The sequence below is a fragment of the Colius striatus genome, chromosome 5 (assembly GCF_028858725.1).
Source record: "Colius striatus isolate bColStr4 chromosome 5, bColStr4.1.hap1, whole genome shotgun sequence".
NCBI classification, from domain to species: domain Eukaryota; kingdom Metazoa; phylum Chordata; class Aves; order Coliiformes; family Coliidae; genus Colius; species Colius striatus.
The window spans coordinates 56,679,299-56,701,149 of NC_084763.1; the positions used below are offsets into that span (position 1 = coordinate 56,679,299).

Sequence of the window (21,851 nt, forward strand, 5' to 3'; positions counted from 1 at the left end):
GTCCGGTATGCTGAAAGCCCTCCGTGGTGTTTGACCTGTGTCATTCAAAGCAAGGTGTGGGTACGAGTCTGCAGAGGGCATATTCCATCTGGGGCATCATGGTATGCTGCTTTCCACCCTGGTAGGAAAGGTCCTGGTTTTGTTTGTAAGTGAGGTTGTTTAGAGTCTCTGTAGAAAAACGGGTATCTCTGGAAGGTGACACCTGGTCTGTGAGGAGTAAAGCTTGAATCTCTCCTAAATTCCACAAGAAGACCTGTGGGAGCTGATGTGTTTCTGTTGGGGTGGGAGGTGAGCAGGCACAGAGCCCCTGGAAACGCTGCCCTGTCTGCCTGCAGCTGTCTCCTCTGCAGCCAACCCATCACCTTTGTAACTAACTCATCACTTTGCAGCCAGCCCATTGCCTCTATAATCAACCCATCACCTCTGTAGCCACTCTGTCACCTCTACAGCCAATTCAGTCAAACTGAAAGTACTGAAGAGAAACTGTGCTGCTTTCTAAAGCAAATGAGCCCATTTAATGAGCAGAGCTTTCCTTGCTGAGGATGGAGAAATGGGACGGGCTGTTACAGGGTTTCTTTTGGGAGTGGATTTCTCTGTAGGCAGTCCATGCTGGCCATGGTGGGTTTCAGTGATAGGAACGACATGGGTTCCCCAGTCTTGCCTGTCAGCAGTGTCTTCCCCTAATTGTATCCTGATGTTTGGTCCCTGCAATCTATTTCCAGTGTGAATACAGTCTGGATGATTGCATGACTATGCCCAGCAAGCTCCCATCAACACAGCATATCTTAGACCCTCCAGCAGCATTGTGCAAAGAGAAGTTTGGCCCACGTTGGGCTTTCCTTGCTCTGGAGAAGGAATATTTATAGCAGCCATAGGATGAGGTGGTAGTAGCTTACCATGTACCAACTCTCAGCCATCAGTAGCCATGTCATTGGTCTTTGTCCTCCCCACGTTTGAAGCAAGATGAATGTCATTGCATCTGGCCTCTTGAGGGAAGTTTGGTCCCTGTCTTAGTGATGCTCAGCTGAGAAATGGGCTTGTGGCAGTTTGTGTGTGTTTTACTCATAGCTGGGTTGTCACCTACCACAGCAGCTGGCCATGGGTTAAATGGTGACAACACATGTGGCATCCCTATTTTTGGTGGTATCTAGCAACAGGACAAGGGGTGATGTGATGAAGCTGGAACACAAAAAGTTCCATTTAAACATAAGAAAACACTGTTTTACTGTGAGGTGAAGGAGCCCTGGCACAGACTGCCCAGAGAGAGTGTGGAGTCTCCTTCCTTGGAGGTCTTCAAGACCCACCTGGGCACGTTCCTGTGTGACCTGATCTGGATGGGACCTGCTTCTGCAGGGGGGTTGGACTAGATGGTCTCTAAAGGTCCCTTCCAAGCCCTACCATTCTGTGATTCTATGATTCCAAAGCACACAGCTCCTATCCCTACTTCTCCCCTGTTATATTTCAGCCCACGATACAAAATACCCACCAAAACTGGAATGTGGGGGGTGGAAAAACAGCCAAACACAGGTTAACATTAATGCTTTTTTCTTTGCTTTTTCTTTTTTAATCTTCATTATAAAGTTAACACATCTATCAAACTTAACTGGTAACAACAAAAAAAACACACCACAGTTACAAGACATCGCTAGTGTGCTGTCAGTAGAAAACAGAGTAAAAAGCCAATGAGGTCACAAGCACAGCAGCAGAGCAACAACACTGTCCCAATGAGTTATTTCTGCAAATATATACTCTTACTAATATATACATTTATTCATAAAATAAATAATCATAAAAAAATCATCAGACTTAACAAAATACTGAGGGGAGGGGAAAGGAAGGTGACAAATCCTACTTTGTACAATAGCTTTGGAATTTCAGGTTGTATCATACATGCAATCTGTACAAAGGGGTGCTCAGGTGGGGTGAGGGAAGAAAGGTTACAGACAGTGATGTAGCTTTGAAGAAGGTGATGTAATAAGGCAGACAGTCTGTGGGAAGGGAAAGCAATAGTGGGGAAAAAAACCCCCCACCCACAAGAAGATACTTGTCCTTGAGTGCTGGACAAGCATGTTTTGTACCATGGGCATATCCCCTGGGGTGCTACAGGTCTGTGTTTTATGTCTTCCACGCTGCTGGTGGGCTTGTCAAACAGTCCAAAGCTGCGACAAGTCTTGTTTGGGCAAGTTTTGTCCTGGGAATGTCAGAAAGTGATGCCATAAGAGATAGAAGAATGGATCTCCGCTGAGATAAAGAGGTGTAAAGCTGAGCCGTGCTCGTTCAGGGGCAGGTGGGCAGTGGGGCAACCAGGTCTGGAGGAATGCACACCAGTGGGAATCAGTGTTTCAGTAGGGAGGATTTCATCAAACTCAGGAGGATTTTGGAGGTTTTGGGAGCCTGCCTTGAAAAGACTCAGGCCTTTTGTGCTTTTAAAGTGGTAGGTGTCAAGTGGATGCTGGGGAAGAGTTCTGACAAGATGCCTTCCCTCAAAAAGGTGGGTGATGCTCAGCTGCTTGCTAGCCCATGTCTGTAGCAGACATGCCTTCAGGATTCTTAGTGGCATGGAATGAATGGTGAGAAATAAATAAATATCAATAAATAATAAGAAGAAACTTGGAAAAGGAAGGAAAATGAGGAAAGCATCTCGTCACATCTTCCCCACGCTCTCCACTTCCACATAGGGCTGTCCAAGACCTCACTTGGGCCACAGAAGATGTGTAAGAAAAGCAAGTTCTACAGAGAAGGGGACCTGGTCACGTGGAAAAGACTCTTCTGACTGTTGTGCATCAGGAGCTTTATCTGGATGATATTGATGTAACAGCGGGATTTTGTGTGTGGATGGCTTGGTGGGACTTGTCCATATTCTGTATGTGCTCCCAAACTGGAAGAGCACAGATGCTTCCTTGGGGTCAAATCCATTATATACCAGTCAGTAAAGTGGGTTCAAACAATCATTTTTCCAGGATAGGTCCACCTTCTCTCTGTGATACACTTCAGTGGGGTACCTTGAAGCATCCCAAATGGCTCTAGATGCCTCTCTCCAGCAATTCATTTTAGCCCTAGGTGCCATGCTTAGGCAAATGGAGCCCATCATTGGGCTACCATGGAAGTTCAAGCACCTGGCTCCCATGTAGATACCTGCATTTAATCATCTCACTTTGTATTTCCAATCCCACACTAAGTATCTCTGCTTGGGAGTGAACTACTGGCCACTCATCTGTGCTTGAGAAAAACCTGCCCCCTCCAAGGTGGAGATGCACCAAAGACACCTTGAGACACTGAAGCAAAGTGAGAGCAGAGTGACTTGCCCAAGTTCATGAAGACACTGGAGGTGTCAGGAATGAGGACTCAACACCCCTTTCTCAGAATGGAAGTGACAGGAGCCTCCCTTTCCCATCCAGTGGAAGTATCTGCACCCTGCAGCAGCTGATGGAGGAGCTCTGAAGAAGAGATGGGATCTCCTTCTGCCCAGCCCACCTTCTCTCCCATTGTCTAAAGCTCTCTCTGCAGCTTCTTATCCAAACAGCTCCTTGGGCACACAACTAACAGACAGATCTGTGCAAACATCCCACTCACTGGTTGTGCTCCTGATGGCAGAGTGTTGCCAAGATTTTCAGGACTGAAACCTCTCTTTGAAGCTTAAAGAGTGACCCAAAGCTCAGAGTGTTTGAATTTAGGGATGGGTGACAAGCATATGAACACCTGTGATGAATGTCTCATAATCCATGGACATCTCTGTGGCAATACATCTGAATGCACTGAAAGCACCCAAAATGTTTTGGATTGAGGGGCAGAAGAAATTGCTCTCTGAGGTTTGCTCCTGCAGAAATGCTGCGATGCTCAGCTGAGACTGTAGCACTTCTGTCTGCAGGGCTGGTGTGGTCAGTGCTGACTCAGAAGCTGCTGAACCATCTTATGTTTTGTGGGATGGTTCTCTCTGCAGTCCCCTCCTGAGATTAAACCCTGACTGTTTTAGTTCTGCACATGGAGCCCCTCATAAGGAGTGGAGTCAGTTCTGCAGACTGCTAAATGCTTTGGGAAAAGACTGTCAGTGCTGAGCATGACACTTAGCCAGAAGAGACACATCAGGGGTCAAGCAATAGAACATGTCATGCATTTCCTTACCCATGTTTTCCTTTTCTCTGAGAAAGAGAAGCCCACAAATTCTACAACTAAACCAAAGCAAGAAAAAAAACCACCCTCCTAAACTGTCTGTTTCTTTCATAGAAAGAAAGATGAGGCCAAATTCACCCCTTGCAGGTAACTCTGTCTTTAACTCTGGAACTGATGGGGCCTGTCAAACCCACGTGTTCAGCTAAAGGAAAAGTTGGATAGCAGCATGTGAGAGGATGGAATGATGTTGCTCTTTTATTTTCACTTTTCACATGTGTCACTTGGTTGGGTGATCATTTCTCCCTTTTCCCTGGTACTGCCAGACATGGGCTTGCTACAAACCACCTGCCTGAGGACAAACCTCATCCATAGTGAAGGCTGAAAGGAAGGACACCATGGCTCGTGGAGGCTGGGTTGGACAGCTCCCATTTCTGGGGAATTAAATGATCTCTTTGCCTTTTGACTGGTGCATTACTCAGCCCAACTGAAGAGCAGTAATGACAGGAAACCACTTCCAAGCAAGTGCACAAATCGACTGTCTACACAAAGGCATCTTGTGTCATTTTGGACATGCTACATGTCTGTCCAGATTCAATACTTGTGGGAGTGCCATGTCATTGAAACAATGGCTGTATCCCAGTTCATGTGTATTAGGGAGTGATGGCCCAAGTCCCCTCTCCAAAGCCATGGGGTCTGGATGCTTCCAGATTCCTAGCAGGGTCTTTCTCTTCCCTCCTCATGGGTGGGCAGAGTCAGACCCAAGACCAGGACTCTCAGAAGCACTTTGTGTCAGGAACAGAATTCACACAGACATTTTTCATTGACTTTAGTAACAGCTGCTCAACCCCTTCAATGGTATCATCACAATGGATGAATAATTACATTACAAAAGCCAACAGGTGTGCATAAAGCTACATTAAAAATCCCTTGAATGGGGTGGAAGTCCCACACCACTGAGCTCTTTCAAGCCTGACCCCATCTTTGAAGGAAAGAGTACAACTTCCAGCCCGTAGCAGCTGATGATTGGCTTGTAGCTTCACCTCCTTGACTCATGGTGGACTTGACATCATCAGACCGTACACATCTAAGAGCTCATCGTCTACTGTGAACTCATCAGCTAAAGTCAGAGGAAAGACAGAGGTACACCCAGAGGGTTATTTACCAAACATAGTTTAGATACCATCCTAGGCTACAATGAATCACCTCCTGGACTTGTTTGGTTCTTGCCATTGATCCTAGCAGAACACTAGATAAATAGCTCAGACTAGATGACACGGCCAGATGAAACAAATTCCACTGCTGCAGTCCAAATCTGTTTGTTCACCTTAAGAGGCAACTGCTCAGCAAATGACCAGTCTGTGGGCTATTTTTTCCCCCCTATGCCTCCCAAAGAGCTTCACTTGCTGGCGATGTTGGGCTTGGTTCTGGTGCAAAAGCAGAAACAGTAGACGTTTGTGTGCTGAGGATGGGCTGGGGTCAGCTCTCATGCAAAGGAGCCAAATCTTTCAACCCATTTCTTCACTGGGGTGGTATGAAAGAAGGAGTTTGAAACCACCTTGCTTAACAATATGAGGGTAGGATTAGTTGTGGGTGTGACCCTGCTGAAGTCACTGGGTTGACAGGGACCATGACCTTCCAGGGCACCATCCACTGACAGAACTGCCTCATGAGACGTGCCTAATGTCTCTCACTGTGACTGATATCACAGTAAGCATACCAGATGTACCTTCCCTTGTCCCATCTTTTCCAGTTGATCGATGTCTTTCACCTCATACATGGTTTTCTTCATCGTTAGCTTTCTTGACAGCGTGAGTTTGAATATTGGTAGTTGTGGCAATTTCCCCCTGCAGTGGCTTCCTCCTCCATTTGCCATAATGACTGGTTCTTCTATTCCTCCTGGGCTGCCCTACAAAAATCAGCCATGCATCCATGAAGTGGTCCATCTTTCTCTCAGTTTTTAGTGATCTGTGGCTTTCTAACAGCTGGTGTGTGGCCATGCACCAGGTGCAATGTTTGCATGTACAGATACAATTGATTGGTTTTCTTCCCTTTCTTTCTTTGTCTCATTTCATCTCCTCCTCTCTCCTTCCCTCCTTCCCGTGTCTCTGCTTTCATTTCCTTGTAGCTTTTTTCCCCTCCTTTTATTTTTTGCAGAGCATTGATAGAAGTGCCTCCATCAATAAGCAAAGCTTGCTTGTGCCCTTGGGTACAGCCCTGAGACAAATGGATGATGCATAAACTACACCAGCCTAGGAGTAATCCCAGGAGACGCCGTGACTCAGAGTCAGCCCTCGGAGGCATCGTTTCCTTCTGCTTTCTCTCTGATGGGATTAAGCTCTGCTTGTTCCCTGCCTCTTCTGCATGCTCTCTCCTTTGGTTCCTGGGAATAAGCTGACACGCAGGGAGAGAAGAGCACTCTGATTTCTCTCCAGATATGTCCAGGTGTGGACATCCATGAAAAGGCTCCTATGGGTCACTGTGACTTAGATCACACCTTGTTTCCCTTCTTGTACTCGAAGGGAAGAAACAATGACAATCTATTGCTTCCCAAGATAGGAAGGAACCCAAAGGCGTGGGCAAAGCAAAGAGGACACAAGACAAGTGCATGTGAGGATAAAGAGGCTACAACTCTGTGCTTGATTTACCACTCCTTTATGCCAGTATCGATCAGGAATAAGAGCTACAGAGCAGTAAATACCAAGGTGACAGGCTGAGGTTCATGCCTGATATCCTCACGGCTGAAGGAAGCCCTGATGCCCACAGTGGAGGTGAGAGCTGTTTCATTAACTGGCAATCCTGATCTGAAATCAGAAGTAGAGCAGCCTGCAAAAGCGAGGAGTGAGAAGAGAACAGCAGAGATGGGCCAGTGCTGCAGTTGGGATTTGGCTCCGTGTCCAACCTTGCCCAGACTCTGGGCTGGTTCAGAGCCTGGGTTTTGTGCATTTCAATCTGTGCCACTTTTAGAGAAGGGAATAGCTGTAGAAATTGGATGTGGAACAAGATCTGGCTCGAGTCTGAAACTGTTCCAGCGTGTGAGAGATGGTGGCGGTGGTGGGTTGGTTCAGTAGATATAAGTTAATTGGTGACAAGCAGTCCTTCAGAGTCATGTTCCAGACAGACTTGTGGTCTAAGGCTTAAGTGCCCAGGGGGAAGCCTGCATGAGGTGTAGAGAGCAGATGGACTAAGTGCTCTTTCCACTGTTGCTGATGGCATTCTCTAATGAGGTGTCAGGGACAAACACTTTCCCTCTCCTCCTCCACAGGAAGGAGCTGTGATGCTGAGGAGACGGCAGTCCTGCACCCAGCAGCAAGTGTTTCAACCCCAGGAGACTCGCTCTGCACCCCACGTTTCCAAGGACGACTCGTTGGCTGAGCCACAGCTGGAGCAACGTCTCCGTTCCTGGGACTGGCTCCTTCTCAACGCACACACCGAGTCCTCTTCACATACCAGGCACTGAACTTTTCCATGCTGTGCACATCACCTGTGTGCATTTTGCAGGGCATCTTGCAGGAAACCATCATCAGTTCTCTCTCTTCCTCTCGCTCTCCTTCTCCCTTCCTCCCTCCCTCTCTACGAGGTGTCACCAGATCCTATGTCAAATCTGGCAGAAGCTATTACGCTAAAAAGCTCACGTGAAGAGCCTGGCCCACCCTACAGCTCTAGTGTATATTTGTAGACTTCTCTGGTTCCAGGGCAAAAGCAAAGGAGTATTTGCATTATTTTCCTTTAATAAAATCCTCATTTTTCTCTGCTTTTATCTCTTCAGCTGCTGTTGTCGTTGCTCGTCTTGTGCACAGAGTCCGACCGCTCGGGTTTGTGGATAGATCTGAGAAAGCTTGGTGCTGCTGTCCAGCACAGCCTCTGCCTGGCTGAGGGAAAAGGAGATAGGAAGACATAAGTCTTTCAGAGGACACTTAATCACACGAGTCATTTGAGGTGGGTGAGAGCAGAGCAAATCCATGCTTTTGCCAACGCTCTTCTTTCCAGCTCTGTGTCGAAAAGGCGCTGGTGAGACACCGCCGGGGCGTAACTTGTGTGACTGCCAGATGTACCTCGGCATAGCCCAGAAGTCATCAGACCTATTCTAGCCAACCAGTTTTAGCCTCTTTTTTTTTGTTTTTTTTCCTTTTTTGTAAAGTTTTAAAATCCTTATTTTAACATCAAACACGTAGACTTCTCTCACATCTGCATCCTCGGAGGAAATAGGCTGGAAATCAGAGCAGCCCGAGGGAGGGAGGGAGGAGAGGGGGGGTTTGTCTGCTTTTACTTGCACGTGTGGACGTCGTAGACTCGTATGCACTCCTGGCAGCGGACGTAGCAGCACCAGTGGAAGATACAGTGGCACTTCTCTTTCCTTTTCTCAGTCCTCGTGTTGTGGCCGCGGCCGCAGCACAAAAGGTCGCAGCCGTCGATCCCGTGGGAAGTGACGTTACAGATCCTGTCGCGGGTCCCAAAGGAACCCGTCTCGGGGTTGGGCTCGCAAAAGTTCGGTGAGTTCTCGTAGTAAACCAGGTCTTTCTCAGTTGGAGCCTTGAAGAAGTTGTATTTAGGCCTGAGGGTCTCGACCCAGCCACGGGATTCCCGGTGCTTCTCCACCACCATTTCAGAAGCACTGTCGTACTTGTCCTTGAGGTAGTCGCCGATGACCCTGAAGTCTGGCTGAGACCACCAGCAGGTCTTCACTTCGCAGCTGCCTGAGAGGCCGTGGCATTTGCACTTCAGGTGCATGAGCTCAATGATAGACTGAAAAAGAGGAGAAGAAAGGCAAAGAAAGAGGAAGACGTTAGCCTGTAATCAAAACACGACCTGCATGCTGCTATTTACCCAGGAGTTCCTACAGAACTGCAGTGTATTTCCTAGATGTATTCACACACTGCTGAACCAAAATCACCTTATCCTCCAGCCAATGCCCTGCAGGGATGCTGGGCCTAAGGCAGATGCAACCCCTGCAGCTTTATTGTCTTCAGTAACTATCTCTGATTCCCACCCCAGCTTTAAGCATCTCCCAGTTGTTTTCACTAAGGACTGATGAGATTTCTGTGTACACTAACTCCTCTCTTACCAACGTTTGTGTGTGCATATCGCAGTGCTATCACCCAAGGACACAACTCAGACACACAGAATCATAGAATGGTAAGGGTTGGAAGGGACCTTTAGAGATCATCTGGTCCAACCCCCCTGCAGAAGCAGGTCAACCTCGCCACATCGAGGTGAAGAACACACCAACCTACTAAAACAATGTGCTCATAAATGAATCGTGCAGCTGCTTCACTGGAAATGAAAGAAATAAGACACATCCTAACCATAGCTCACAGAATTCCATCTTTTAGCTATGTTTCATGTTTATTTAAGCAAACAAAGTTCTGGCCTTTCTGTGGCTGAGAAACCTGGAAAATGCTTTTCATGCAGCTTTGTGATTCTTCTAAAAGCACTTCAAAAAGTGTAGGAACCCAACTTTTGATTGTGGAAGGCTCAGACTTTGACACAAACCTCTTCCTGGAAGAAAAAGGGGAAGGTGATTATTGATCCCAGAATGTTGCTACTGGCTTTTACCTCTGGTGAAAACCAGTCTGAAGGTTTCTCGAGGTGTTGCCCTGCAGTACTCTGAGGTGGGAGACAGCCTTATGCAATTTACTTGATAATCTGCATTTTGAGAGTGATCAGCAGATTTCTGAGTACGTGAACAGACTAGTGCCAGCCTGAGTCCAAGAGATTTGCCATGAATCAGCACCTTGGTGTTCACCAGGTGCTTTCCTGTGTTATTTACGGAGTATCACCCGCCACAAAGAGGTTGTAATTAGCGATGAGAGAGAGAACCACAGAATGTTTGGTTCGTGTAATCATGCTGAACTTAATCAAAGCTTCTGGCGTAGTGGTAGGGTTGGAATTCGTATGGGAACTAACAGGGAACATTGCCTATGGCTCAGGTTTAGCTGGAAACACATGGGTATGGAGGCCTGGAAAAGCTACCCCGTGAGTGCTGGCACAGTGAGAATGGAAAGCTCTTTACAAAAGAGTAGGGTTTCAGATGGGAGTGTGACATCTGCTCTCTAATGTTTGACATCTCTAAAAGGTCCAAAAATAACTCAATGTCAAGTGACAAGACAGAGTGAAAAGACCTCTGCAGGACTGAGATCACAGGGATGTATGCTCAAAGCTCAGGTTTTCTACGGATTCTCACATTAAGGCAAATTTCTCCTTTCCACTCTACCCTTTCCACCTTCTTCCCACAGCTGGTGGAGGGGAAGTGGCACAGATGAGGCATCGTTAACTGAGCCATTTCAAATGTTTCCTTCAAGCTGGGGTGAAATCTCATCCTAGACCTGTCTGTCTTGAGCCATTCTCTATAGGAGAGGTCTGGAGAATTGACCCCATTTACATCTGGGAGGGTGAATTTCCTTATAGGTACATCCATCACCACCCTGACAAAAACTACCACAGGGCAGGTATTGTTTTACGGTGCAAAGCTGCCCACATTTATGTTTAGTTATTCCCCTCAGTTCCCTGGTTATTCCCCTCAGTTCCCTCCCACTGTTCCTGATGGCACGTGAGAGAACATTAACGGGAGCTCCAGCAAGGTGAAACTAAACGTCCTTACGGTCCTTCCAGCTTCGTTGTTGTGCCTGTTCATGGCTGACCGAGCGTCTGGTCTGTTCTCTCGGGCATCTGCAAACTCCCGAGACACCATGCTCCCAAACTCCACGTCCTCGCTGCATCCCCCCCACTTCCAGCCTTCCCCGGGGGAGCCTTTGTGGCGGGTGTCACAGCCGCAGATGGTGGCCGAGCCCTCGGCGCAGGATCTGGTCACGGCGAAAGCCACTCCGGCAGAGGCAATGGCGTGGACAAAGGCTGATTCCCTGGTAGCTGTGAAAGACAGAAAGCAATGAATAGCGGCCAGTGGCACAGTGGTGATCAGCCCTGTGAACACCTTCTCTTCAGGTCATGGCAGAAGGCCAGGAAACTCTCTGTGGTCCAGCCTGGACCTTCTCCAAAGATGTTGGAGTAGGAAATAAGCTCCTGTGTAGACAAGACCAGGCTTGATTCAAGGCTGCTGAAGGTCAGCCAAGAAGTTTGGACTTAGGTCATCCTGAGGTCTTAGGGGTAGGGCTGCAGTGAAACTAAAAGCAGTGCAAACCTGAGTTTCAGAGGGCACATAGAAAATACCACATGGTACTTTGCAGGCATTACACCACACAGCCATAGCCTGAGCTGCAGCCTTGGCTTCAGAAGCACAGGATTCAGGTTATGTTCCCATAACATGGAAAATAGGGTTAATGGTCACCTCCACCCTTAGTGGTGGGAGCAGCACCAGGTAAAGTGTCTCCTCCTTGGGAGAGGTGCTGGTGGCTGGAGGGTAGGAAAACGCCAGGATGGCCAGATGCTCCCCAATCCTCACTCTATGAGTGAGACATTGTCTCCACCTTCCATCCTGAGGCCACCTTCTTGTTCCCAGGCTGTCTAGCTCACTGAGAGACAGTGTTCAATGTATAGCGTCTTGCCTCTATCCACAGTTTTGCTCTCTTGCCTCGTTAAGGACCCTGCTGAGAGGACTCAAAAGGACCTTTCCTTTTCCTCCCATTGCCTCAGGGTGGTGGGTGGGATCAGCCAGAAGAGACTGAGGAGCCTTAGTCTCTGTGGAGACCCTCCTCGCTGGAGCTGGGTGGGGAAGTACAGCTCAGCATTCACCAGGCTTTCCTGGATGCCAGTGATTTTTCATGCCAAAATGAACCCAGTGACCCCAGTTTTGGTCTCATTGTGTTTCTTTGTTCACTAGGAGTTACCCTGGATTTCAACACCACAGCTCAGTAAACACCACCACAATGCTTTTTGGCTTCAGCACAACATCTTATTTTGGGTTTTTTAATCATGAACAGGGCTATTCTCAAGCCTTCGAGTAGTTGCAAAGAACATACAAGGATTCTGATAACTGGCCTCCCTTAACCTCCTACACCACTCCCCACACAAGCTCACTTCATGCCTGTAGACCAGTTAACCAAGCAAGCAGGTTGTCTCTGACACCTTTCAGTTGATTAGGCTAGGAGAGTGTAAGGCAGAAGGTCAGGCTTTCATTTGATGCAGCTTCACCAGCATCTACTGAGCTTTGCACCAGCTGACAAAGTGCCTACTCAAAACCACTTAAACCTTCTCTGCACCGTATTTTGCTGATCTGAGCTTCCTCTGGGCGTTTTGGCTTCACCTTCTAGATGCTTCCAGGCTTTACTAACGTGAAGAGAGATTAGTATGCCAGGTGAAACAGCCAACATGTTCTTGGGGAGAAATCAAAGCTGCATGCAGAGCAGTCCCGGCTGGACTGGAGGCTTAAGCAAGAACTTGTGCAGCACAGCTTTGCTTTGGGAAGACTACCAAGTACAACAATATGCAAATCAAATAATGTGCATGAATTTACAAGCTGAAAGGGATGAGCAATGTCCTGGAACATGTTGCCAATGTGCATCCTGAGGTTAGTAAGTCACCAAGGGCTAGAACCCAGAAAGGAAAATGCAGGAACCCTCCGTTCCACACCTTGATTTTGAAAACCGCTTGCTCAGCATCTGTCCAGCCTGGAGGATCCCAGCCTCCTGCAAATGGTGACCATGCAGTTCCTGAGCTGTGGGAAAGCTCAGCTTTTGAGCACGAAAAGATGAGTCCAGTTCTAACAGGATGGGAGACTTGGCATCTTACTTTTTCCTAAGCCCAGGTGAGATCCCAAAACCAAACCTTGAGGGCTGAGGAGCTTTGTATGACATCTCCAAGGACACTGATGACCAGCCCTGGGGGATGTGAAGGGCAAAGGCTTCTCAAAGAAGCCAGTCAGATAAGCTTTTACCCTCTGATAGGGAGGTAGAGGTTACAGTGCCTGATCAGAGAATAGCTGACACACCTTCCACCTCCTCCTGCGGTGGCTAAAGTCGTGTTGAAGCCTTTTGATATAGTGCCGTGATATGGACACGAGAGGAAGACAATAATTCCTCCTCTTCCCTCTTCTATCTGACAGCTCTGGTGGCTAGAGCACATTGCTTGGGTAGGTTAGCTCTCATCTCTTGGGAGTTACCACTTCCTCTGCTGAGGACGAGAGACCTGACCCAGGCCTGTGGCTCTTTGGTTATTTGGGCTGAACTGATGTTTGCAAATGTCACAGAGAGCCCCTGTGCCTTGCCATGCTGGGACTGAAAAGAAAGCATCTGCAGCCGTGATGTTTGTGCATGAAAACCTTCTCCTGGCTGGGCTTGTGAGGGGTGGCCTTGGCTTAGGAGCCCACAGGTCGTGGATCCCACCTGGGCTTCAGCAGGAGCCATTAGCTGAGGACAGAGGTGCTTCTCTGTGCATACAGATGCAGAGCTCACCAAAACTCAGGGAAGCCTAATCCAGAGGGGCTGCAGAACTCCTGCATTTACCAGGACTTGGTCTCAGCTGAACAAGAAGCTCTCAAATGGTGAGGACAGTTTTGGCTGTGGATACCTACTCCTAAACCCCAGGTCCGTTACCTAAACTCCCCACTGTTGCTAGCCCTGCCTGAAAGCCTACAGCTCCAGGAGGTTTTTGACAGGATTTGCCTTAAGAAGCGCTGATTATACTGAACTCCCCTCTTCCCAGAAACAGCCCAATACCTTTTACAGCCTGTATATGCTGTAATCACTCCCCTGCTTTTGAAATGCAGCCACCCCTGGGGTGGAGTGCAGCCACCACTTAACAGCACACAACAGGAAGCAAATAGCATTGTATCTGATCGTAACTACCTGGGGAATGTAGGCAGGCAGAGCAAAGAAGCTGAGATCTGGCCCCCAGGCACTGAGGTTAGGAGTTTGTCTCTTGAGAAAGTTGCAGCAGATCTCTTAATGACTCCACGGAATTAGGGCACTGGGTTTAACATCTCCTACCCCTAAACTTAAGGCACCGAGTTCAATATTGACGCAGATGGAAGAGCTCCATCCCATGAATCACGTCCTGCCACCTCCTGAGTTATAGGACTGTCCTCCCAGTACTAAGCAGACCTGACCCTGCTGAGCTCTGAAGAGCTCTCCAGGTTGTAGCCGAAGGCAGTGTGGCTGCAGGAATGGAGAAGGAGTGTATAGAGATACAGATAAGCAGAAGGAAAACATGCACTTGTAATGGAAATGAGGGGTTATTAAGGTGCCATATAAAAATGCAAGAGGCTTAGCAAAGATAACAGCAAAGTGCAGTGTATTTGTCAGGTCGCCTCATTCCTCTCTGGGTGGTTCTGGTAGCAGGAGACAAGCAGCTCGTTAAGGCTTGGAGAGAGCTTCTGGAAAGTCTTCTGGCAAGAAAAGGTTAATAAGGACTAATATCTCATGGGGATGTTGACTTAAGAGCATTTTAACTGCTTTCAGTGTGGCACAAGGTCACCAGAGCTCTGGCTCCAGTTTCACAGAATCATAGAATCCCTTCCTGCCTGCTCCCAAGTTTCCCTGCAGAGCTTAGAGACTGGTACACGTGGTGCTTCAGGGTACCCTGCAGGGTACGCTGTTAGAGGGGTTGGCTATCTGTGAAAAGACACTTACAGAGGGCCTTTGGAGCTGATCCCTAATGGAAAGGTCTCCAAGTCCCTGGTTACTTCAGGAAGTTGTTTGCTGAGCCCAGTCTGTGAAGCTGAGAGCCTGAAAGTCCTGTGCAGAACACTTCTGACCACTCTGTCTCAGCAGCAGAAACACCTTGGGAGGCAGAAACACATGGCTGAGCAGTATTGCTATGAGAGTTCAGAGGCCTGAGGATGAGGGGAAGGGAAGGGAAGGGAAGGGAAGGGAAGGGAAGATGTCTTCCTTGAGGGGGTTCTGGGCTGTACACCTTGCAAGGAAGGATGCAGACCTCAGCAGCTGGAGTACAGAGAGCCAAGCAGTAGAGATTGATCCTGCTCTAAGGGTTTTCCACTCAGTGTGCCACTTTTCCTGATGGTCCTCCTGAAGGAATGGGAGCTCCTTTGCAAAGGGAACCTTGGCATCTTCAGGACAGCTACTGACCCTGCTCTGTGGAGACAAACCTCCCATGCCAACAGTCCTTTACTGCCCAGGACCTTGTCATCATCCTCTTTGAAACATAGCCCTTGGAGTGAAATGCTGACTTAAAGCCTTTTGGGGCTGGATAATGGATAAACAACGTGGAATCGAATAGAATTGCCCCAGATTGCTCCTGGAGGTATGTGACAGTGAAGGACAGTGTTCCCACGTCTTAACCACTCCTCTCAGGCACAATTAGCACATCTACTCTTGAGCAGAGGATCCTATTCCCCTGTTCCTGAATGGGAAAAGACACTGCAATGATTGCTGTGGTTGGGCTCCTTCCTGCAGGTTAGGCATAGTGGAGATTGCAGAGGAGGAAGGTGTTGTCCAAGGGAGGAAGGTGGTGAGAAATTTGGGAAGGGAGCTTTGAGAGTTTTGGAAGCTCAATCTTTGACTCAGGTGAGGTGACTTTTGGTTTTGACTGTAGGATAAAGAGGATTACCCAGCTGCTATCAGCACACTGTGGCTTCCCCCTTGAATTCATCAAGAGAACCACTTTACCTAGATGTGGAAGGAGTCCTGCTCTCTTTCCCCTGTGGAGAGGTCACCCATCAACACCTCCATGGTAAAAGCTAAATCAAAAAGGCCTGAATGAAAAGCCACGTTGCATCACTTTAGGTATAAAAAGAAGGATGCCAGAGAAGATTAATACCAGTTGTTCCTCACCATGGCTGCAGGAGCTGAAGCACTGATGCTGTAAAAGTCAGTGCCTGCTTCCTTACGTGCAGCTACACCGAAACCAAGGCTGGAGGAAGACCTCACCTCTGAAAGGTACCTCTCAGAGCTACCTTGAGCCAAAGCCACACCACTTGTTAAGTAGATGATGACCCTCAGGAGAAGTGGGTTTCTTCAGGCTCACACTGACAGTCTTGCAGGCACAGCTTTTTTCCCTGAATCCAATGGGACTGGTGAGTCAGAGCTCCCAGGAGCTGCATAAACATGCAGACAACTCTACTGGCTTTTGGTAATGTGAGCAGTACTGCCTGCTGGCCCCGAGATCTGCCTGCAGGATAAGCAAGGACTCTCATTTTTATGATGAGGATGGTGAAGCATTGGAGCAGGTTGCCCAGAGAGGTGGTGGGTACCTCATCCCTGGAAAAAAATCCAGGTCAGGTTGGATGGGGGTCTGAGCAACCTCATCTAGTGGCAGATGTCCCTGCTTATTGCAGGAGGGTTGGACTAGGTGACCTTTAAAGCTTCTAAGAAATGAAGGGTCACATCCCAGAGCACAGCATCTATTTTTCTCCTGGGAAAGGAGAGAAGATGGGGTAAAAAAAAAAGTGTTAAAAGGCCTTTTTTTTTTTGTGTGATCACAAAGAAGCAAATGATTTGTCAATCAGAACTGTTAAATATTGGCATGGCACCAGGTGAAGGCAGAGAACAGGGAAGCCCTTGGCACGCAGCAGCTGACGGCTCGGCTCATGCTGCAGAGACGGTGCCCAAGCGCTGCAGGGGAACAAGTGAGCTGTTCCCATCGTAGAGGAGGAGGATCACAGAGGTGTCACGGCTGCTGTGAGCCTGACGTTGCTTGTGGGGAAAATACTGGGAGTGTTGGAAGGAAAATCTTGTGTCTTGCAGCCTTGGAGGCAAGTGAGCTTCAGTTTCACCACATTCCTCTCGATTGTAGTGATAGAGGATCCTGTCTCAGATAAACCAACTGAAAGGTTTTTACCTGAGCTGCCTGGCTCAGCCTCAAGATTTCTCCTTTCTGGAGAAGCCACTGTTCCCAGTGTTCTCATCCATCTTTACCAATCTCAATCTCAATCATCAAGTTGAACCCATTTACCCCTTAGAAAGGGGATCCTTTTACCACACTTTCTGTTTTCTTTCAAAGATGCACCTGCCCATTAGGGAAAGTGGAGAGGAGCAACTTGTGGCTTTGGATGTGCTCAACACAAGGACTATAAAAGGTGCAGGTGTTGCATTCTGATGGGAGAGTGACTCATTCCACAGAGCACCCAAAATCTGGCAGCATGTGCTTTCCAAAGGAAAAGCTTTAGGAAGAGATCCTGGACTTCTTTATGAACTTCATTAATTTCCTTACTTAGTGTCACTCCCAAGTCTAAACACAATGCAGTCAAGTGCCTGCTGTCTGGTTTTCTGCTCAATCACAGCAGTATCAGTCCTTGTTATTACACTGAGAAGAATCAGGAGGCTGTAGGAAGATCAAGGCCTGGTGACTGCCACACTCAGTGGGCTACAAATGCTTCACAAAGTCCCCCTCTGGACATGAGTGACTCTGGAACTCTGCCAGGTTCCCAGCTCACAAAAATGGGCAAAATTCATGTATCATGGCACATAAACGGACTGGCACATACTGCCTGACACCACAGACCACATCTGGCATATTGTGTGTACAGGACAGAGAGAAACAGCTCAACCCACACTCTACAGCCTGAGCTTTGGCCATCCTTTCAGCCTTACAGCATTACAAAGGAGAGGGGCTTTTCTCCTCACCCAGTACTGCACGATGCCTTGTGATCCTAGGAGTGATGCTTATGCTCCTATCACTTTTTCCACAAGAACATCAGCAGCTCCAGCTGCCTCTGTGATGAGTGGACATAGCTAGTTTCCTATCAGCACCTTATAGCCATCACAGTTCTTGGCAGTAGCTCCAGAACTTTCCAGAGCAACTCTGCACAGAGACGACTTGTCCAGAGCTATACAAATCCCCATCAATCTTGTCCAGAAGAGCGTGATTGCTTGGGATCCTCTGGATGACAGGCACAGCCTAAATGATTGCCTGGGATCCCTTGGATGCAGAAGGATCACCAAGTCCATTCCTCAAAGGCCTGTTTGTAAAGCTAAAGTCTCAGTGGAGCTTTACAGACCGATTTGGAGCCACGCACCAGCGAAAGCCAAAGGCCTGCTGCTGTTGTCTGGTGTGTAGGCTTGTCTCAGGTTCCCCCAGTCTTCAGCAGCATTTCCCAAGTGGGTTTTTCTCCAAGTCTGGGGGAAACCCGCTTTGCAAAAGCAGCCCTAGGGGCTGCAGGGAATGGAGGCTTTCAGATCTAACCCTGCAGTGGGCTGGGGGTGGCTCCAAGTGCAGACGCAGCAGTGGGAGAAATGCAGCTTCGGAGCACCCATCACTGCAGCACGTGATGCCAGCCAGGAGCTGCCCTGAGCATCCATGCCAGGCTCTGCATGACACCACAGCCTCTGCCCTTCTTCACAAGGAGCCGTGCCAGCTCCCTGGCCAGCCAATTCGACCTCGTTTCTCACCAAAATCCAGCTCCGGGGTTTGTTTGACTGTTTTTATCCTTTTAAAAATCAGGCCCCTAAATGCAAAGACTTATGCAAATGCAAAGCATAATAACAAGAAGCTAACCACTCTTTTGCATATCTGAAAGGAAAGGTTAGGTTTAGGGTCCCATCTGTGTTTTGAACCAAGTCCTGATTGAGTTCTTGTTTCCTCTGAACCCGCGTGCTAGTGTCAACACATCCCTGCGAAGATGAAAGGCCCTTAGAAAGACATTTGATCAGATTAGCTGTGATTCAGATCATTGGAGGGAAATTATTAGATGGGCAATCCCTGCCAGGGAACACGAAGGTGATTCAGATAAGAGGGGGTGTTGGACTGAAGGAGGTCGGATTAAAACAGCTTGTCAAATCCTGAGGGCCAAGCTCTCCCGAAACATCCCAACCATGGGTTTTCCTCCTCTGCCTTTCGCTTTCCTCCTGCTGTTTGCTTACGGTTATCGTTGCACCCAACACAACACAACACAACTGCAGCCTCCAGCACGCTGCTCACACACTTTCAAACCTTTCAGAAACAGGTAGAGCCAGATTGTCAGACACTGGTGCAGCCGGGGGGAGCCTCGTGCAGGGCGCTGGGAGCGAGGCCAACGCTCCCTGCCGCCCTCCCAGCCCTCCTGTGAGCCCAGCCTGGGCTGAGGGCTGGAATGCTCTCACTAATTAGCTACTGTCAAAATAACCCCAGGTGATCCATAGGTAACCAGACCCCCAAGATAGGCAAATCAGCAGGATGGCCTGGTATCACTAGCCCAAGTCTGATACCTGCAAAGCAAACATCCCTCTATCTCTCTCTCCATCGCCCCATCTCTCTGTCAATCTAATCATTACCACGTATGTCTCCCTACCTACCCTGCTCCATGCAAGCTTTTATCTCTCTTTCTGTTGGCTTGGTCATGTGTGAAACACCCTAGTGTCTGCTCACCTCCCCCCAACCTGCTCCCCCCATCCTGTAAATGCCTTCATCTGAATATCTCATTGCCACCTTGAAACAGCCCTCTCAGCCCTTCCAACTGCCCCAAATTACCCAGACCCCTCAGCCTCATGTGGCTGGGAGGCTCTAGACAAAAGGAAGCTGTGTGCCAATTGGGGGTTATTAGCAGAGATACAGCACACTCATTGTGGCAGGACCCTGGTCCTTAATGAAAGGGGAAGGAGGAAAAGGAGCGGAGGGGGGAAGGACTGGGGTGAAATCTTCTGGGGGTGTGTTCCAGGTTAAAGGATCCCTTCTGGCCTCGAGGGGAAAAAAAGGAAAAGCAAGAAAAGAAAAGGCAAGAACCCCAAAGACTGCTATGCAAACCAGCCCTGCTAAAGGGATATGGGGGAAAGGGGGGGAAAAAAGGAGAAAATATTGTATTCTGTTATCAGAAGCAACACGGTGGAACAAAAGGATCGCCCTCGCCCACCTGAGAATGGAATGTGAGGCTCCATTTCGCTGCTCTGATCGTATTTGACAGCCCCCCTCGAGACTGCCTGGTTGGTATGGCAAATCGTCCTTATTACCTGCTGGGGTGAATGAATCCCCCTTTGTGCTGCCACTGTCACGCTGCATTAGGTTGACAATGGCCCGAGATATTTTATATGAAATTTGCCCTCACTTGTGATTAGGCAGCACCAACTAAGTCATAGCAACCTACAACTATGCATTGGCCGGGCCCCGGTGGCGGCCGAAAGGGAAATCCCTATTCAAATGGTTTAATAAAACAATCTAAAGGGCGTGTGAATCGTGAAAAGCATTTTCACTTTTCTCTTTAGCTTAATCTCATGGTCGCTGGGATATTGTGCTCTGAGCAGACCCCAGCAGGGTGTGGGCTAAGGTCCCCCATCAACTTCTTTTACAGCCTCCTTTTTCTGCGAGTTAATGATATACCGGTGTGATTGCCTCCCGCAGCAAGGAGAAACACGCATTTGATGAAAAGGATGGACCTCCTAACACATCCTAAATGGCAACAATTTCTCATCTGAAGGTCACAGGTCGTAACCTGGATTTTTGAATCACCACCCAGGTCTTTTTTTTTTTCAAAGCCCTGCTAAAGCTGGGGGATGCTGCAAGTCCGTGTTACACACACACACACACGCATGACACCGTGCTATCTCCTGCTCCCCTTGAATCCTCAGCTTGCTCTATGGAAACAACTCGATTTCACCCTTGGTTTTGGGCTACAGTTTGCTGCCTTTCACATCCTCTCAACCCTCAAATGCATCAGGGGCTGGCTGCTTATGCTCTTCATCCAACCTGCTGCACTCCCAGCCCCAAACATCACCTCCAGCGAGCCTTCAGTGTCACCACCTGGTTTTGGCTTCTCAAAACTCTCCTCAGCACTTGCAGGTGTGGAAAAACTCCCCTAGTGCTGACCCCTTGATAAGCAAGATCTCCCACAGCTGGGTGAGATGCAGCTACAGAGATCTGGCTGTGGAGTGGAGTGGGAGGAGAGGGAATGAGAAGCACAGAGCTCTCCCTTTTATGTTTTTGCTCCTTTTCAGGCTGGGAAGCAGAGGAAGGCAGGGGCAGAGGATGCAGGGTCTCTGCAAGGCTAGCTGAAAGCCAGCTACTCATCTTAATGTTTACTTAAATATTTTGCCTCTGCAAAATGAGGCTGGAAATCCCCAGGGAAACAAGCTCCCTCACGAACCTCCTGCAGCTGAGCTTCCAAGCACAAACCAAAGGTGAGGGAAAAGCAGCCCAGGAACCTGTTTTGTTTTCCCCACTATTCTTTCCTCTGTTTCCCCCTCTTCCCACCACCAAGTCTTGAATCAGGTGAGGGGTTTCTGTGCCTGTGTGTCAGTGTTCTCCCTCATTTTTGTCCTTCCCCCCACCCCCAGAGCTCAGCAAGAAGAGCAGGGCTGCAGGGAGCATGCATAATGAGAGCAGCCCAGGCTTTCACCAGGGACCCTTTTGGCTTTCAAAGTCCATGTTAGCCTCTCCTAAAAGGTCTTCACGTGAGCTGTGCTACGTTTCAACTGCAGCTCTCCGTGGAATTGTAAGCTATCTGGGGCAAGGAGTGATTCTATTATTATGTGCTTGTACAGTATTCAGCACAATGGGGCCCAGATCTCTGCTTGGGGCCTCAGAGTCTACTGTAATACAAATAATTAACCATAATGGAGCTGGGAAAATATCTTAATAAAACCATGGAATCAATTTGAGGTAATTAGGCAATTTTTCAGCTTGCAGGAGTTTTTTGCTTTACAGGCTCAGTTTGGAGAAGGGAGAGGGGGGTGGTTCAGGTGCTTGGGAAACTGCAGGGAACTGCTTTGGCAAATTTTGAAGCTTTTTTGGTTTTGTGTTTGCTCTGAGTTTTAGCTTCACCCAGTCAGGGAGGCAGAAGAGTTTTGTGCAGCACCCAAAGCACAGAAGCCACTTTTTATAAATAGCTGGTGGGAGGAACCATGCTTTGGAGGCTGGATCTGTGTTTCCTGAGGGAGAAGGGACTCAATCAAGGTGACTTTGAACCAGCCTATCTGCCCACCTGT

At 48.4% G+C, this 21,851-nt stretch overlaps 1 protein-coding gene across 2 annotated transcripts in view; it reads right to left on the reverse strand.

Moving 5' to 3' along the window:
- Nucleotides 1-1,552: 1,552 nt before the first annotated feature.
- WNT3A (Wnt family member 3A) overlaps nucleotides 1,553-21,851 on the reverse strand; it is an 87,718-nt gene continuing 67,419 nt past the window's right edge. For both annotated transcript variants that reach the window (XM_061996686.1, XM_061996687.1), the window contains exons 3-4: nucleotides 10,709-10,974; nucleotides 1,553-8,853 (exon numbers count right to left, since the gene is read on the reverse strand). In XM_061996686.1, coding sequence (XP_061852670.1) covers nucleotides 8,374-8,853; nucleotides 10,709-10,974 — 746 coding nt within the window. In that variant the 3' untranslated portion in view covers nucleotides 1,553-8,373. The remainder of the gene's footprint in view (nucleotides 8,854-10,708; nucleotides 10,975-21,851) is intronic.